The sequence below is a fragment of the Pan paniscus genome, chromosome 19 (assembly GCF_029289425.2).
Source record: "Pan paniscus chromosome 19, NHGRI_mPanPan1-v2.0_pri, whole genome shotgun sequence".
Taxonomy (NCBI): domain Eukaryota; kingdom Metazoa; phylum Chordata; class Mammalia; order Primates; family Hominidae; genus Pan; species Pan paniscus.
Genome location: NC_073268.2, coordinates 80,345,593 through 80,364,878, shown reverse-complemented (window position 1 = coordinate 80,364,878; position 19,286 = coordinate 80,345,593). Strand labels below are relative to the sequence as shown.

General features: G+C 45.3%; 1 protein-coding gene across 6 annotated transcripts in view; it reads left to right on the top strand.

The window, feature by feature from the left end:
• The window catches only part of TEX2 (testis expressed 2), a 118,542-nt gene that overhangs the window by 85,222 nt on the left and 14,034 nt on the right, over positions 1-19,286 (top strand). For all 6 annotated transcript variants that reach the window (XM_034942724.3, XM_034942723.3, XM_055102145.2 and 3 more), the window contains exons 6-7: positions 3,271-3,417; positions 9,552-9,651. In XM_034942724.3, the coding sequence (XP_034798615.1) occupies positions 3,271-3,417; positions 9,552-9,651 (247 nt within the window). The remainder of the gene's footprint in view (positions 1-3,270; positions 3,418-9,551; positions 9,652-19,286) is intronic.

Sequence of the window (19,286 nt, the reverse complement as noted above, 5' to 3'; positions counted from 1 at the left end):
GAATTTTCTCTACACTTATTTGGAAGCCATTTTTGGAAAGTTACCATTTCTTAGTGTGTTTATACAGTTGAGACAGCGAAATGAATATCCTCCACACATTTCATCCTATAGCCAAATGGCGATATTAGGAAATGTATGCACATTGTTTCTTTAAACTCTTAAATTTTTATGACATTCGTTGGGCCTTCCTAGCAGGCTGTTGAATCCAGGTTTTGCTCATAAAAGCTTGTTTGATGCATTATCGATGTTCTGCTCTGGAATTTTTCTTTGTTCCCAATGAGTCTGTGGAGAGAAGCTTATTTTGGAAAAAGGAACTGTTGAAAAAACAACCTGCTTGTCGGTTATTTCAGAAATTTGTTTACCACATCATATGCCATTGGCTTGGACATACATTGTGAAATAGCCTTTGTTTCTTGCTATTTTGTGCTAAAACTTTCCTGTGAGTAACTAGGGTTGTAAAGAAAGGCTAATAAAGGGTAGATGCTCCCTCTAGGGAAGGGAAAAAGTAACTTATTCTCTTGTACAACCTACAAATCTAAAATAAGACACGTGGTGTCTTACGTGGGCAGCAACTTAGTACTGTCTGAGGGGCCAGGTGGTCATTGCCCTTGGATGAGTGTTTATGCAGAAGTCTGTATAAATAATCGGATGGGACTCAAAGACAGTAACCTCAGAAAAGCTGAATGAGTTACCCTTGGGGCTGGGAAGGAGATGTTCAGTCAGAGAAAAAAGGGATTCAAAAAAACAGTGCAAGTTATGGCATGGCCAAGCATTCACCGCTGCAGACTCTTGCCCTTCCATCCAGGATCTAGTGGTGGAAAAATGTCTTGGTTAATGACAGAAAACGTCACAGCACTCGAAAAGCCCAGAGAGAATAATCCATGTCCATTAAGAAGGGTGAAGCAGATCCATGTCTTCTGAAATGGGCTGACCAGCATGCTTTCTTTTTTAAACCATTTTTTTTTTTTAAATGAGACTCACCAACGTTCATAAAGGAGACTTTTGAAAACTCAAATGTGAAGGACTCCTGTAAAATATAAAGTCATGCAGTGACATGTGATTGAAAAATGTAAGCGAACCCTAGGCCCCCAGCAAGAGAGGGCACAGGCTGTGACAGTGTATGTGGAGTTGGTTCCTGCTGGTGGGTTCGTGGTCTCACTGACTTCAAGAATGAAGTCTCGGACCTTCATGGTGAGTGTTACAGCTCTTAAAGGTGGCACGGACCCAAAGAGTGAGTAGTAGGAAGGTTTATTGTGAAGAGCAAAAGTACAAAGCTTCCACACTGTGTAAGGGCACCCAAGCGGGTTGCTGCTGCTGCTGGCTAGGGTGGCCAGCTTTTATTCCCTTATTGTCCCCTCCCATGTTCTGTTTTTGTCCTATCACAATGCCCTTTTTTCAATCCTCTCTGCGATTGGCTACTTTTAGGATCCTGCTGATTGGTGCATTTTACAGAGTGCTGATTGGTACATTTTACAGAGCGCTGATTGGTGTGTTTTACAGGGCACTGATTGGTGCATTTTACAATCCTCTTGCTAGCTACAGAGTGCTGATTGGTACGTTTTTACAGAGTGCTGATTGGTGCATTTTACAATCCTCTTGTAAGACAGAAAATTTCTCCAAGTCCCCACTCCACCCAGGAAGTCTAGCTGGCCTCACCTCTTAGCAAGACTGGCAGACAGGTGGGACTGAGCAGTGTGCTGGCTCAGGCACAGCTCAGTGACTGGTGAACACCAAGCTTCAGAATGAGTGCATGGAGCTATGTGCTGTAGACCTTGGGAGTACTCACAAACAATTGGATCTGCAGATTCAAATCCATACACACCAAGCAACAACGTGTGCACCACAGCACTGACCCAGGCACACAGCTTCAATGTGGGCACAGTCACAGCTGCTCAGAATGGATAGCACTGGCATGAATGCACAAGCACAAAGCGTGGAGGTAATGAGAGTGTCTGGTGTGTGTTATAGCTGCAGCCAACCCATGAGGGCAGAACAGATGCACTTATAGTAGCCATAGAGGGAGGGGAAAGGGGGAATAATTCACAGATTCTGCATTTCTAAATCTTTTCATCTTTGCTTTCCAAAGCTCATTGTTTCTGCAAGGCTACAGTCTAATTAGAGACCTCAGCACAGGAAAATGTCTGCCATATCAGGGGGCCAGCTCCCCTTCCCCCACCCCCACTGCCACACACAGGACAGAGCAGATAGAGGATGGGAGAACAGGACTGTGTGTCAGGCGCTGCACTCATTTCTAAAATGGAAGTAAAGTTCCTGTCTTTCCAGGGTATTGTGAGACATGAGTGGACCTGAGACAGGAATGTGCCCATAGGGCTGGCATGTGGTCAGTGGACAGCTGCTACATTACTGAGTTCTCAGCTCGTGCCTGCACCAACCACATAAACCTTACAACACCGTCTGTGGGTGCTGCTGTTTACCCTTCTTTATCTCCATCCCTGACCCCCTCCAGGCCAGAGTGCACAGTCTAATGATTAGCCAAGGAAATCGGAGACTTGGGTTTACTTTCTCCCCCACCTCACACATTGGCCACAGCAGATGCTTCAGATGGATTGTATCAAATGGAAGTAAGGATCAGGGTATTTCGCTGGGCCGAGATTGGTGAGAACAGCTGTAGATGTTTCATGGAAGCCCTGAGAGCAGCTCTCTCTAATCCAGATCTGTGATTCATCGTCTTGCCTATTCATTACATTACCAGGGGAGCATCTGAAACTCCTGATGCCCACTGAAATCAGTGACTCTGGGGGTAGGATCCAGGCATCAGTATTTTTAAGCATCCCGGGAGTATTTTGACCTCACAGGGTTCAGGCTGAACTTGAGTCCTGGCCATTGGGGAACTGTGGCGTCTGCCCGGATGAGCACCAGCTTGACAATTACACGTCCAAGCCTTAGCTTGAAGAAAGATGGGCAGGCATTTTATCAGATGTGTCACTGATGCATAATGTTGATACCAAGCTAATTTGGACGCAGAGCAGTTTGGCTAAGCTAATGGTATGAAATATTAGCTGGTTTACAGGAAGACTGGTAGAAAAAGAAAACAGACAAAGAGAAGGTTTTAGCTGTGATGGCGGCTTTCGTTTCTCCCCTTTCCTAGTCACCAATATAATGTGGGACTTGTAATTTGTAGGGAAGGAGTATGACTCGTGTGGTCTCCTGTTTCTATAAGGAGGGACCTTCAGTGACTTTATAAAAATAAGCACCTGTCTTATTCTCCAGTTGCTTTCTAGCTAATTTTGGTCCCTTTTCTTTTGCCAGTTGCCAGAGGTTCCACCCTCTGAGGAGGAAGAACAGGAAGCCTGGGTGAATGCCTTGCTTGGAAGAATATTTTGGGACTTCTTAGGAGAGAAATACTGGTCTGATCTGGTGTCTAAGAAGATCCAAATGAAACTCAGCAAAATAAAGGTATCACTTTCCACACAAGAGGCTTCTAATCCTCTATACTTCTTCATTTCTGGAAATTTTGTACCCTTATGTCCTAAGTGAAAAATAACTTGGTTTAAACATATAACATATTAGGGTAGTAAGTTCTCAAACAGCACATCTGACCTTGATCACAGACTGACCTTATGATTAACTGCATCTGGGGGCTTAGTGAACATTAATGTTTACTCATTTTCTTGTGTTGCCCTCATTGTTATCCACTCCAGGTGATAATCCAGAATTTAGTTTGGGAAAATGTGAGCTCTTATAACCGATTCGTCTTATATAATTGTTATTTTTAAGTTGGAAATGAACTTAAATTGTACATCGAGAGCCCACCCAGCCCCACAGCAGTCTAGGCCACATGGTATATCCTCTGAGGAAAATACAAATTACTTAAGGCCTCTTAGTATACTCACTGAAGAAAATGCTAGACTACTTAAGGCCTCTTAGTATACTGACTGAGGAAAACACCAGACTACTTAAGGCCTCTTTCCCAGGCTGTGCTCCCTCTCAAGCTGGGAAAGTTAGCATTGCACTTTAAATGTGTCTGTGTTTGACCTTTACTTTTTGGCCAGATGGTACTTTATTTTGGGCTCTCTCCTGAAGAAACACTCTGGTGCTAATCCAGGGCCAGTTGGAAGTGAGTTTGAACTGTGTAAGTATGGCTGTCATTAAAAGACTCATTTGCCAACCAGGAGATCTTATTGAGGATCTTGAGGTTCTTTAAAATTAAGTTTTTGACCCAGTGAAGACCCAGCCAAGAAGAGTCACTTTGGATCCCAAATCTTCACTGAACACTGTCAGTAGCTTTAAGTCAGTAGCCCTGAAGTTGTATGGATCAGAGATGTTTTTGAGAAGCAGAAGCCTATGAGATCCTTTCACTAGAAAAACACGTTGACACAAAATTTTGCCCATTATTTCAGAAAGTTCAAGGACTCTAGATTAAGAAACTGTGAACTATGGTAAACTAGATTAGAAGGAAAATATGGGCATAGAGGAGCTTCAGGTTGATTTCTTTTGTTCCTTTGGGTAAAGAACAGAGCTTTTCCTGGCCTTGTCAAGCTCTGGCTGCTGTCTGTGGGCCAGTGTCTCTTCTTCCCCAGCTCCTGAGAAAGAGGAAGGAGGGGCTGCCTTCTGAGCCAGAAGGGTGGATTTCAAGGCAGATTTTGGGGGAGGGCTCTGTTGACAGGTGTCAGCCTGTTTGTGTTCCTGAGGTAGTTTGAGGGTTGAACGTGCTTCTGCTAGCCAGTTCCATAGCAGGAGACAACAAGTAGCAGTAACCCTCTGTGTTGGGAGATGCAGTGTCAGCAGCCAACCTAGAGCTCACTCAGCCTCTCCCCATTTTTGGAAATGATGGAAGGCTTGAGTTCCCAGGTCAAGGCATATGGGTAGGGCTGGCCCTGCTCTTTTCCCAGAGTCTATCTTGAGCCCTTCTGTAAGCAAGAGGGGCCCTTCCCTGAGCAGCAGGGCTGCAGTTCTTGGCAGTGTGCAAAAAGAAAGCAGGACATACTTGAACTCCAGATAGGATGCTGCTCCCCTGCTACATGCATTCCAAAACTGACTTGAGCCAGGAGTGCTGGTGCACACCTGTAGTCCCAGATACTTGGGTTGCTGAGGCAAGAGGATGACTTGAACCCAGGAGTTCTGAGCTATGATCGCACCACCAAACTCCAGCCTGGGTGACAGAGCAAGACTCTCATCTCTAAAAACAACAACAACACCAACAAAACCAAACTGGTTTGAGAGGTCCCACCCTTCTCTCTTGAGCTGGAAGTCCACAGAGCCTCTGCCCTATTTGTGAAGGTGCCCCCGTCCTCCTGGAGAAAGTTGAGGGAAAGCCTGTTTTCATTTTCTCCCGTTGATAATCATGGAGGCACTGGTAGTTCACAGACTTAAACTTCCTTTTGTTTCTTGAGGTCAGAAGTACTAAACGGTTAGAATGGAGAAGTGTGGCCTAGATCCAGCAGTGCCAGAGGCTAGAGGTGGGCATTGTGTTCCCTCAGTGTGTTCCATCCATACCCTCCACCCGCCTCCTGATCTGCTGCACTGTGAAGTGCCTGCAGACCAGAGGAGCCCCTGGTTACAGAATAAACAGGAAAGCAGAAGGACATTACCAAATTCTGAAGCTGTCACCGCCCCTACGAAAAGAACTGATTGCCACCAAATATCCAAGTACCCCTGGGAGGAACTAAGCCTTAAGCCTAGTAGTGAGTGGGTATTGGTTAATAGCCAGTCAAGAGCCAAAATGGGAATAGGGAAGTGGTATCTAGAGGAGCCTGAGCTTTCCCCTGTGACACAGATCTCCCTGATCCCCTGGTTTCCCTGGAAGGCCTGACATATGGTGAACTCTTTGCTGGCCTTGCCCTGTAGTCTCGGATTGTCAGCCTTGCACATGATCATGACTCATGTTGTGAAAAAGCAGCCCTGTGTGTGCATCTGGTGCCCAGTGATGGGTTTAAAACAAGCTGAGTTTCTGCCCCAGTAGTAAGTGTGCTCTTGGCCTTAGCCAGCTGCTCAGATAACCGCCCTAGGGCCCTCAGTGGTTATGAGCCTCTTGTGCCTATGTCAGCAAATGTTGCTGAGATCGCATACAGCTTCTAACTTAGCACCCACCAGCCTGAGAACGTCCCATACCCTTGAATGCCTAGTCCCTAATTGGGTTTACTCCGGAGGGTAAAGAATGTGCCCCTGGATTTCTGTCTCACTGTGGTACCCTTTGGGTGGGAAGAAAACAGTTTATTGTCGAAAAGAACAGGAGGAATGACCTTAACAGAAGAAGGCTGCTCAAGGGCAGGGATGTGAACTAGGAGGGGAGTATATGACTGCTGGAGGGTTGGTTATAGATATTCTGGGGTCTTCGGGTTGGATAGACGGGCAAATAAATAGGAAACCAGGCCCTCTGATCTCCCCTCCCCATTCTGCTTACTAGTAGGTAGAGCCCACCTTCCCCTGCCAAGTCCTCCTCAGTCCCCAGGTCCTTCAGGTCCCTCCTTTGTCTCAGGTCCTGTCTCAGGTCCTTCCTTTGCCTTTGCAGGGACTAGAGGTTGCAGAATGGCAGGTAGTGGTTGACAGGGGAAGAGAAGGGACAGTTATGTTCCTGCTGTCTCTTTATTTACTCCTGTGGCTCAGTGTCAGACTGACATTCCCATAGAAACACCGTTGGATGTCTGGGCATGGTGGCTCATGCCTGTAATCCAGCACTTTGGGAGGCCGAAGTGGAGGAAATCTTGAGCCCAGTAGTTTGAGACCAGACTAGGCAACATAGTAAGACCCTGTCTCTACAAAAAAAAAAAAATTATCCAGGTGTGGTAGTGGTACATGCCTATAGTCCCAGCTACTCAGAAGGTTGAGGTGGGAGGATCGCTTCACCCCAGGAGGTTGTGGCTTCAGTGAGCCATGATTGCACCACTGCACTCCAGCCTGAGTGACAGAGCGAAATCCTGTTTCAAAAAAAAAAAGAAAAGAAACACCATTGGAGGTGACAGTATTCCCTGGCTCACCCTTGGAAGTCTCTCTAACTTGGCATGCTCCTGAAGCACAGCATTTGAATGACAATAGTGGACAAAAAGGACAGGGCAAGTGTGCAAGACTTTGGTTACATTCTTAGCCAAGTAGCATTTTATAGGTTGGTAGAGAGGCCAATACCACTTATAACATTGATGCTTTGGAAAAAGCTTCTCCAAATATAGCAAACACCAATTCAAAACTATGCCTTTGAACACTGTCTACTCACGTTTTGTTCGTCATAGACATTATAACCTTTTTAACATCCCCTCCACAAAAAATCAGAGATTACATTCTCTGATTGGTGAATCCTGAAAGCTTATGTTTCTCTGCAGGGAAACAGCTGAAGAGGTCCAGCCAAGTTAGGTATTAAATTCATGCCTGACTAGATGCTACCTCATTTTATGTGGAATATTTAGTTTACATTTAATTTTTAAAAACCTCTTAATTTTATTCTAAATTTTATAAAACTATTGTAACATTCAACTGGAAAAATACTTATGAAAATAACTAAGAGAATTCTGGGAGAAAAAAAAAGGAGAGGGACTTGCCAGATTTAAAAGTATATTATAAAGTTAAAAGTGTATTATAAAGCTAAAATATATTATAAAGCTAAAGTAGTCAAAGCAGTTTGATACTGGTGGAAATTCAGTACAGACTCCAGTGCAGTGGGAATTTAGCACTTAAAGATGGCGGAACAGATTAGTAGGGCAAGTGTTGGTTGCTGAATAAATAGGTCGAGATTGCTGACCAACCATTTGGGGGAAGAATTACGCTAGATCCCTAATTTACATCTTACATTAAAATTATGAATGGAATAAATATTTTAAGAAATACATGTACATCCACAAATCCAAGCAGAGAAAATATAGATGAATTAATTCTATAATCTTGAGATGAAGTAGGAATTTTTAAACATGATGCCAGTATTCTTATGTTATTTCTTGTAGAATAAATTCCTACGGATAGATTTGGGGGTGTGTATTAGTCAGGGTCCCAGCAGGAAGCAGATGGCATACTCAGATAAGTAACTCTGGGGAGAGTTTGCTGAAGGGAAGATTTATAAAGGTGTGGGCAGATGGAGAAAAACTCGTAGGGAGAGTGCTACACTCCAGAGCTAGCAGAAGTGGGAGCTGTTACTCTCTCTGGAGCAGCAAAGGCAAGGAGAACTTGGACAGGGCAGCTGTGTGGAGAGGCTTCCTGTGTTACAGGAGCTGTGGCCTTCAGTAGATGGGGGGGACAAATGCCCAACACCCTTCTCCGTGTGCCTCCCCATCAACTGCCCATTGGTGTATCCCATTGGCCATGCCCAACCAGAAGCTGGAGGGTAAAAGAGACCGTTGGCACAGTTCACACAGACCAACCACTGGGGATAGAGTGTAGATCTGGCAGGGCAAACAGAAAATGTCCAGCATGAGGTCAAAGGATGTGCTATTTTTCTTTTTTTTTTTTTTTTTTGAGACGGATTCTCGCTCTGTCACCCAGGCTGGAGTGCAGTGGTGCAATCTTGGCTTGCTGCAACCTCCGCCTCTCAGGTTCAAGCAATTCTCCTGCCTCAGCCTCCTGAGTAGCTGGGACTACAGGCACGTGCCACCACACCCGGCTAATTTTTTGTATATTTAGTAGAGACGGGTTTCACCGTGTTAGCCAGGATGGTCTCAATCTCTTGACCTCGTGATCCGCCCACTTCGGCCTCCCAAAGTGCTGGGATTACAGGCGTGAGCCACTGCGCCTGGCCAGCATGTGCTGTTTTTCAAGGATTTTCATACACGTGTAAGTTTGCCTATCGGAAATGTAGCAATTTCTCTTCTTTTCTTTTTTTTTTTTTTGACGCAGAGTCTCACTCTGTCCTCCAGGCTGGGGTGCAGTGGCACATTCTCAGCTCACCACAACCTCTGCCCCCAGGTTCAAGTGATCCTCCCACCTCAGCCTCTCCGAGTAGCTGGGACTACAAGTGCATGCCACCTTGCCTGGTGGATTTTTGTATTTTTTGGTAGAGTTGGGGTTTCACCATGTTGGCCAGGCTGGTCTCGAACTCCTGACCTCAAGTGATCCATCCACCTTGGCCTCCCAAAGTGTTGGGATTACAGACATGAGCCACCGCACCTGACCTTGTTGTAGCAGTTTCTTACTACCCACTGAGAGTCTGAGAGAGGTCTGTTTTCCCATACTTCAGCAAATGTGGGGTACTGTTAACCAGCATGGCTGGCTCCTTCTCCATAGGTGGCCTCTGCTCAAATGCCACTCCTCAGGGAAGCCATCCCTGACCTCCTCAGCCAAAACAGCCACCCCCGTGTTCCCTCTGCCCATTACCTGCTTGATGTTCTTTGCAGCACTAATCACTCTCTGGAAGTATATTGTCTATGTATTTACCTGTTTCTGCCTTTCTATTATAAACCCCGTGAGAGCCAGGCCCTGGCCTGACCTCTTCATGGCTCTGTCTGGAGTACGAAGCCTAGTACATGATGTGTGCACGTTACGTTTTCGTTACATAAATGATATGTCCCCAAAACCTTGGCCACCATCCTCTCCGGAAGCATGTTGACTTCCAACAGCATGTTTTGTAGGTTGCTCATGGGTCTCACTCATTGTTTGCTTGTTTCCTCTAGCTCCCCTACTTTATGAATGAGCTCACTCTGACGGAACTTGACATGGGCGTGGCTGTGCCAAAAATCCTCCAGGCCTTCAAGCCTTACGTTGATCACCAAGGTAACTCCTAACTGACCATTCTATGAGTGTTAAAATATATCCTTTGCTGCAGATTCAGTACCATGATGGCTTTGTGTTTGGAGGGTGTTGAGGACTTTTTAAATCATCTGTTTCATGTTGAGTGTCTTTCTGTTCTTACCAATCATGGCCTTAAAACTGATTTGGGGCTGGGCATGGTGGCTCACGCCTGTAATCCCAGCATTTTGGGAGGCCAAGGCAGGCGGATCACCTGAGGTCAGGAATTCGAGGCCAGCCTGGCCAACATGGCAAAACACCGTCTCTACTAAAAAAGTACAAAAATTAGTCGGGCGTGGTGGCGGGTGCCTGTAATCCCAGCTACTCAGGAGGCTGAGGCAGGAGAATCGCTTGAACCCAGGAGACGGAGGTTGCAGTGAACCAAGATCGTGCCACTGGACTCCAGCCTGGATGACAAGAGCGAGACTCTGTCTCATAAAAAAAAAAAAAAAAAAAAAAAAAAAAAAAAAAAAAAAGATTTGGAATAGATCCAAGCTCCCGTCCTAAGTCTTTTAGTCTGTTGGTTATTATAGGGCCTCCTCCAGCCCAGTGATGCACACATGCCAGCTGATGGGGCCTGTGCTTTTGTAGGGGTTGCAGCCCTTGCCAGGGCATGAGGCAGTGGCTGGATTTCAGTTCCGCTCACCTCTCATGGCCCTCACGGGTGCAGCTGCCCCAGCCCTAGCCCCTTGCCAGGAGCTGCCTCTCCTCACATGTGTTCACATCCTTACCTCTCCTGACTTGTAGGTTCCAGATTTTTTGACTTTCATGTCTTCTGTCTTTATGTTCCTTGCTACTCCTAGTAGGTGCTCAGTACATGTTTGAGAAATGAAGACGTACAGTATATTCAAAGGCAATATTTTGAGAGTAGGGCTCCTTGCTGGAGGAAAGTTCTCAGATTTGAGTTTTTAAACATGTTACTAAGACATTCTTTATGTCTGCTTTTGTGGGTGGGGGGTTAAAGAGTTGATCAGATTGTAGAGTTTGTGTAACATGATGATGATGATGATGTAAGGATTTGTATCTCTTATGTCACATAAACCATAAATACGGTTTTAAAAGGATCTTGACAGGGAAAATTTAGTACACAGGAGTTTGGTAAAAAAAGAGGAATGAGCCAGGTAGGCCAGAATAGCCCATTAGCATGCAGAGAGAATTCTCACTGACGTTTTTACTGTAGCCTCCCTTGGCAAGTGAGCCTCTTTCCACTTCAACCATATTTACATTTTTCCTAAAATGGCTTAGGAACAAGGTAGGAGAAAAACTAATTATAGCTTTTCAAGAGAGTGATAGTTGTTTTAAAGTAAATGTTTTATAAAATTTGTAGAGCATGGAAGCTACTTTTCTCTCTGGCTCTATCAGATGGTTCTTGAATTGTGTTTAGTGAAATCAGTTTTTCTGCTGTTGTGTACATTTGATGTAAATATGAAGAGATTTTTCTAGCACTATAGTTAGCAGCTCTAGCATATCTCTCCAGCAATATTTCAGCGGACAACCCATCCATGTTTTTCGCATCACATCAATTTCAGAGAAAGAAAGACCAGGGTAGTATTTGCACATCCAGAGAAGTCCATCTAATTCCTGCATGTTGAGCTCACCTGTAACCCCTTAATTATGTCTATACCTTGATGAATCTGGGTGTGTCTAGGTTTGGGAATTTCTGGTTCACTGAAAGTAAAAGTAGAAAACCTTTCAATTCTTGGCAAATGACTGAACTAGAGTGTTTTTAACCCCATGCAAAATTGTAAAAGATGCATTGGCTGAGTGCGGTGGCTCACGCCTGTAATCCTAGCACTTTGAAAGGCCAAGGCAGGTAGATCACTTGAGACCAGGAGTTCAAGACCAGCCTGGCCAACGTGGTGAAACCCCGTCTCCACTAAAAATACAAAAGTCAGCCGGGCATGGTGGTGTGTGCCTGTAATCCCAGTGACTCAGTAGGCTGAGGCACAAGAATAGCTTGAACCCAGGAGGCAGAGGTTGCAATGAGCCAAGACTATGCCACTGCACTCCAGCCTGGGCAACAGAGCGAGACTCTGTCTTAAAAAAAAGAAAGAAAGAAAATAACAGAGCCTTAGAAATAAGATGAAGATGTAACCTCGGGCCCTAGCATCACCCTGGCCTGTAATCCCAGCTACTCGGGAGTCTGAGGCCTGGGCAACAGAGCGAGAATCTGTCTCAAAAAAAAAAAAAAAAAAAGCACCATCTATGTGTTCACTGCATAGCTAGCTAGCAACTTCACTCCATCAGTGTACAGCTGCTACCTTTCTTCCTCTAACTCAGGTGGCCTCTCTATTCCTTTTTGCTCTTTGCCTCTTTAGAAATGTATAAGAAGCTGGTGAATGATCAGCTAACACAAACCTCATGAGAGGCTTAAAGAAACTAAATAATAAGTGTGCACGCTCTATTTTCCAATGTGTTAGCAGCCTCTTATCTCAGGACTGCCCTTTGCTGAATTTGTAGAAATTTCCGAGGAGAGGGGAGCAGGGCCACAACCAGGCCCCTGTGGCTTTGAACTCTGCAGCCTCTCAGGGCAGCTTTGGTCAGGCTTTGAGTAAAATTCACCAAACACCTAAGTGTCAAGCTTCTTAACTGTTCTTCTAGAGCAGGAGCTATGGTGAGACATTTCACTATATAGATCAAAGCTTTGCCAGTTTTTAATCCATTTGAGGCTATTTAACTCCTTTCAGGGTACGTTTTTAGAGACTTGCCTGCTTGTGTAACAAGGGAGAAAATGGTATTAAAGGAACTTATCAAAGACATAAAGCCAGTGGGGTTTTCAAAGTTTGATCAAATCAGGTTTTTCCAAGTCCACAAATGATGCATATATGATGATAAAACAGAAATGACCGTGAAAGAAATAAATAAGCATTTTGGATTCCAGTGCTCTATGGGGGAATCTTTCCTTTTAGTGAAATTTGAATCTGGGTGACAAGCAAACTGACTCTGAAAAGCAGAGCTCACCTTCCAGGGAAATGCGACCCAGGTGAAGGAGGCCTTCACAGCTCTAAGGAGCGCCACCTCCTATGGGATCCCCTCACGTTCTTTTTAAAAATATTTCCTGGCTTGTGCTTGTTTGTTGGAGGAATATGTTCAGAAGGGATATTTTGGCCACAACTGGTTGGATTATCCCATCCTAGGGATGCTCTTCTTGAGGCAAGAGGCAGCACTGGTTTTGAGCACCAGCTCTGGACCCGACTACCTGGTCCACAGCTTCGTGGCCTCAGGCAAACCCCTGAACCACTTCACTTCCTCATCTCTCAAATAGGGATTCTTTTTTTTTTTTTTTTTTTTTTTGAGATGGAGTTTCACTCTTGTCGTCCAGGCTGGAGTGCAGTGGCATGATCTCAACTCACTGCAACCTCCACCTCCTGGGTTCAAGTGATTCTCCTGTCTCAGCCTCCCAAGTAGCTGGGATTACAGGCACCTGCCACCATGACTGGCTAATTTTTATATTTTTAGTAGAGAGGGGGTTTCTCCGTGTTGGCCAGGCTGGTCTTGAACTCCTGACCTCAGGTGATCCACCCACCTCAGCCTCTCAAAGTGCTGGGATTACATGCATGAGCCACTGCGCCCGGCTCAAATAGGGATTCTTACAGCACCTACTTCATAAGCTTGTCGTGAGGATTAAATGAGTCAATACAAAAAAGGCACTAGAACAGCATCTGGAGCAAGGAGGAGCTCTATGCATGCCAACTAAGGATTGTTATTATCATGGCTGCCTGGATGCTGCTGTTAGGGCATTTAGCATGGAGGCGGCCATAGTGTCCAGTTGACCATCCTACAGATCAAAGCTGGCAGATCCTACTAGGATAAACAAAAACAAAACAAAACAAAACAAAACAAAATGGCATTCTCAGCTTTCATGGCCTTGCTGCTGTAAGAAGTCAAGTCTGTGGTTCTTCTGAATGAAATCGCACACAATGGCCATGTTGGCTTGTCCCTGTTCCAACACACACAACCTGTCTCAAGTGAATTGAATGAGGTTAAATGACCACCTTTTCCAGAGCAGCCTCACTTCCCACCAAAGGCAGATGGCTGGACGATAGGCAAGCTGTGTCCCTTAGAAACTGGCTGTGCTCCTCCTGCCTCAGCTCTGACGCCTCTTCACTCCACACACACCCTGGAACTAGCTGCTCTACCTGTGGGATATATATGGATTTCCTTTCTTTCCTTTAGGCCACACAGCAAGGTCCAGAAACCTGTGTATGTTACCCTTCCCCCACCAGACTGGCCTCCTCTACCCAGCCCTCATCCCTACCCTGGGCTGCCACCTCCAGGGCCTGCCACTCAGCCAAACTCTTTCCAGTCATTTTATTAACTCCATTAGGGTAATGTTTGTTCATTCATTCAACAAATACTCATTGTGGGAAAAATAGAAATATTCAGGAAAGGTAAAAAGGAAAATATTACCCATCATCCCACCATTCAGAGATAACCAGGGTTACCTTTTTAGTCCATTTTTGGTATATGCTCTCCAAATCTTTTTTCTCATGGCTAAAAATTTAGAAAACATAGCTCTTTTTCAAAACCCTTGAAGAACTGGGGAGACTTGAAAGGGCAGTCAGATTGCCTCAATCCACCCTGCCATGTGTGTATGAGCCAAAGCCCAGAGAGGGGTGACTTGCCCGGGTCAGCAGCAGCCTCACACTTCCAACCTGTTTCATGGAGTCTAGGCCCCATCAGAGGCTGCCCATGAGCACTGGCTCTACAGCCAGGTCACCTGTGTTTGGGTCCTGCTCGTACACCATTCAGCGGTACAACTGTGGGGAAGCCACTAACCACTCTATACCTCAGTTTCCTCATCCTTCAAGTGCTGATGGCAGTCCTGCCCGCCTCGTTTGGGTGTGGTAGAGATGCAGTGTTACGTGTAAAGCACTCGGAGCACGTGGCACGTAGTAAGCATCAGTGTTAGCTGCTGCTCTCCGGCCACTGTGTTAGTATTAATAAAATCATCCTGAAGAGGCTGGGTGGGGGCCGCTTCTGTCAGCAGGTTTTTATCTTCTGTGCCTGAGTCCAGCGGTTTCAGAACAGGTGCCCACAGGTGTGTCAGCAGGGTCAGAATGATCCAAGGATGCAGACCACAACCCCTCAGGCTTAGATGAATTCATTTAGTCTTCGGGATGTTTGCAACATGAATTTAAAACTGCAAATAGCCACTGAGTGTCCACATAGACAGAGGACCCGATTGGGTTTTGCCTTGTTTTTAAGATACCAAATAACAGCCCAAATTTAGACTGAATGTCTCAGATTCTATGGAAATATTACCATGTCCCACAGAAATAGAAACCTTGTTTGTCTCCAGAGCTGCCCTTAGTCATCTGGACTGATATTCCAGACCTTAACCCACGTGCCTGGTGCCTTCACATCCAGTGTTCCAGACTGGATCCTACCAGGATCCACTACCTGTGTGCCTGGTGCCTTCACATCCAGTGTTGGGAGTGATGCTACTTTGCCACCTGAGTAATGACAGAAAACTGGAGCCAGAGTCAGTCATGACTTGCCCACTCCTCCTGCCACACGTGCTTCAAGAGTGACATCAGAGGGCAGCTACAGCCACTGGGGCTGCCTGGGCCTGAGCACCAAGGCAGGGCCATACTCTAGCACATGGGGCTGATAGGAGTGGCTCTGACCAGACTGTGCTACGGGAAGAAAAACACTTAGTGTGGAAAGGGCTTAGTGTGGGAAGGGGGAATCATACCTCTTGTGGAACATGGGTCGGGTGGGGGACAGGGGACCCTGATTTGCAGCTTGTCAACCTTGAAGGGGTGGAGCTCTATTTCAGAGGACAGTTACAGGTAGATAAGGCTAAAAATGATGTCTGTCATCAAAGACACATCCACACACAAGGAATTGCTAATTTTCTGTAGTATCTGAATGAGCAATATGGCACCAGTCTCTTTGCCAGGAGCACAACAGTCACTGGTGTGTTCTTCCCAGAGCTGAATAACTCCAACATCTGTTCTTGATAATGTTATCAAATGTTCCATTTTAAGAAGTTTTGTTCTTTGGATGCCAAATATTGACTTTCAGAGTGAAATCAGCTATTAATAGTTACAGGTAGAAGGAAATGGAGGAGAAAATAACGTGAGGACCAAGTTCAGGTGTGCAGGGTTTTGGTTCCCTTAACTACTCCCAAGCAGCAGGTGCCCTCTCAAGCCTACTCCAGTGAGACAGATGCCTAAATAGTAATAAAACAGTGAACCACTGTGTGAGATTATTAGATTCACATGGCCACGGGAGGACTGAGGCCATGGGGTCTGTTAACTGGAAAACCAGGCCGAAGGCAGAAGAGCCTCTTGTGGTTGTGGCCACCCCTTATCTGTGGGGACATGTGCCAAGGCATTTTATGATACCAACTGGCATCATGGTCTGAGCTGCACCAGCTGGCCTAGGCCACTTTTATTTTTCTTCAAACATACACTTCCTGAGGGCAGGGGTTCATCTCAGTGCTTTTGGCTCTGATATTGTACATTAAGAACGCATACACGCTTTTTGGTGGAATAAGCTGTAATTTTTGCCACAGTGTCTCTGTGTAGTGGTGGTAGTGGTAATTGATCCTGCCGCTGTGAAACTGAAGAGTGGAAAAACAGCATCTGAGCTCCTTCCAGGTCCTTGTACACAGACTAAGTCTTACTACATTGTCACTCGTGTTGCTGCATGAAGTGCCAGGGTTTTTGTTTTTTTTTTTCTTCTTCTTCTTTTGAGACAGAGGCTAGAGTGCAGTAGGGCGATCGCAGCGCACTGCAACCTCTGCCCCCCAGGCTCAAGCCATTCTCGTGCCTCAGCATACCTAGCAGCTGGGACTACAGGTGCACACCACCATGCCTAGCTAATTTGTGTATTTTTAGTAGAGACGAGGTTTCACCATGATGGCCAGGCTGGTCTTGAACTCCTGGCCTCAAGTGATCCGCCTGCCTCAGCCTCCCAAAGTGCTGGGATTACAGGCGTGAGACACTGTACCCAGCCTGAAGTGCCAGTTTTATAGGGGCTCGTTAATAATCGGGTGCCACTGGTTACCACTGGACAACCTCTCAACATGATGTGGAATAGACCCTTCATATGCGTGCCTCCAGCCCCCTTTCCCAGAGAACCTCTCAGGACTGCCTGCCTTACTCCTATTTAAAGGCGTCAAAAATTATCCCGCTCCTCAATTTCTGATTTTGTTCTTGAGCACCAGCCAGGGCACATGGTTATAGAAAGTATTTTCAGTGAAATGCCTACAGCTAAGTCTTAACCATTTGTCAAGACTACAAAAGAAAGGGCCCTATAACTGCATTCCTCTAGATTAAGTAGCATTTAGCTGGGTTACAGTGGAAGATGCTGCTCATGGGGCAGTGTATGTCCCCGTGTGCTCATTGTTGCTATGTTAGTCCCCAAGGGGAAGACAACCTTTCTAGTAACTGTGAATTTCATCTTTCAGTCTTGCAAGGCAGGGGCCTCCTGACTCACCTGTCACATAACCAGTTGGTCTTTGCTCCAAGTTTTGGGAGTTGCCCGTGTCCCCAGGTTTTCAGGTCACGTTCTGCCTGCTGAATCATTGTTACAAAAGCAAATTTCTCTTACACTTAATGCTAAAATAGTCTTCTTACCCTCATCTGAATGCAAGCACATCATATTAGAGTCATTTGTTGGAATATTTATTTACCATTCATGTCTGCTTTTAAAAGTTCTTAAGCCATTCCAGGCCAGGTGCAGTGGCTCACACCTCCCAAAGTAATCCCAGCACTTTGGGAGGCCAAGGCAGGTGGATCACTTGAGCTCAGGAGTTTGAAATCACCCTGGGCAACATGGCAAAACCCCATCTCTACCAAAAATAAAATATATATATATGTTAGCCGGGCATGGTGGTGCACCCCTGTGGTCCCAGCTACTCAGGAGGCTGTGGTGGGAGGATCACCTGAGCCTGGGAGGTGGAGGTTGCAGTCAGCCAAGATCGTACCAGGTGGCACTCCAGCCTGGGTGAGAGTGAGACCCCATCTCAGGGAAGAAAAAAGTTCTTAAAGCATTCTTGACTCTTTCATATTTTTATGAGTGCCAGGGCTGAGCAGGGCCCTGTGAGTGGGTCTCATGAGGTATATTCAGTGTTTAAAACAGACCCCTCACCCAGGCAGAGGCTCAGTCAGATGCCCAAGCCTCATCCTCAGATATTAGGCTCCATGGCTGACCAGTACAGCCTCTTCCCTGGCAACAGCAGCAAGGGAGACAGAGCAAGAAGTAAGGGTGGGCTGGTGAATGCAGAAAAAGGGAGGCTGCCTGGTCAGACTGTGCCAGGTGCCAGGGTGTACACAGCTCTCCCTGGAAGAGGCAGTATAGGTCTCCTTGGTGCAGACAAAGGTACTGATGGCACAGAAATGAAGAAACTTCCAGTGAAACACAAGCCCCAATCTATGTGACTGGGCTCCTTGCTCTTCCCTGGGCCTTCCTCCACCTCCCAGCTCCTGGCAGGGACGCTGGACCACACATCATTTGGTAGAATGTCCCCGTGACTGGGCATGAGCCAGCAGTTTACTAAGCCTAAATCCATATATCTTCATTTAAAAAACAGACTAGCAAAACTTTCCATTTTGTAAGAAGTATAATTCTGGTGCCTTTAATATGTCCATTTTCAAAGGCAACGCATACTATTAATATTTATTGGAAACTTGACTAGAATTTTCAAAAGAAACAATTATGTTTGGATGTATATAGTAACTAGGTAGTTTGAATATTAATTTTCAAAGCTGGAAATACTATACAACAATAAATATCTCCTTTATTGTTGTTTTTTTACATTGAGTTTAAATCTATTAATATTAGCCTTTTGCTCTAATCCCCTTTCTCCTGAAGTGATTAAAAACTAAATGTCTTTATTAAAGCAGATATACCCTTTATTTCCAGTAATAGTACCTTTGAAGAGCAAGCTAATTAATTCTTTCTAACTGCTTAATGTAAACAAGAAATACAACAGTTTTGTGAGTATTGCTGCAAAGAAGATAATCACAATTGATCTCCATATCACTTAATTAAACCAGGTCATTCATGGAAAATAATTACCTTCCATTATGATAAAAAGAATTTGTTGAAAACAAAATGGAAATCATCCTGCCTTTAGTGAGGAACGACACCATTAGTGCTGGGTGGGGTTAAGCAGTGCTTTTATCTGAGGTGGTGGCCCTGTAGGGGATGGGCTGTTTACTGTAATTGCTTGAAAACAATGCTGTATGTGAACGATGGTTTTAGATTAATTTCCTGCTTCCTTTTAGATGTCATTTGTCATGTGAGGATCTATAAAAGTTTATTAACATTTAAACATCCACTTAAAGGATCACATTTTGATAGAAAGTCCATGAGGTCTTCTGGAGCCCCGAGTCTGAAAAATCACAGAAAAATACTTGACAAATCATAGAATCCTCAAGTAGAAGAGGGTCATGAGATAAACCCTGTTTGCGTTTTAAACCACTGAACAGCGGCCATTGCAGTAAAATTCCATGAAGCTACAAGCCTTTTAGATATGATCTCATTGGCATAGTATCTTTCCTAAGGAGCTGATTTTTAGCCTAAGGTACAAAGTGATTATGCAATTGTATCTGGATAATCCTGGGAATTGAAAGTTAATTCTTTGGTTCCCATCAGTGGGCAGT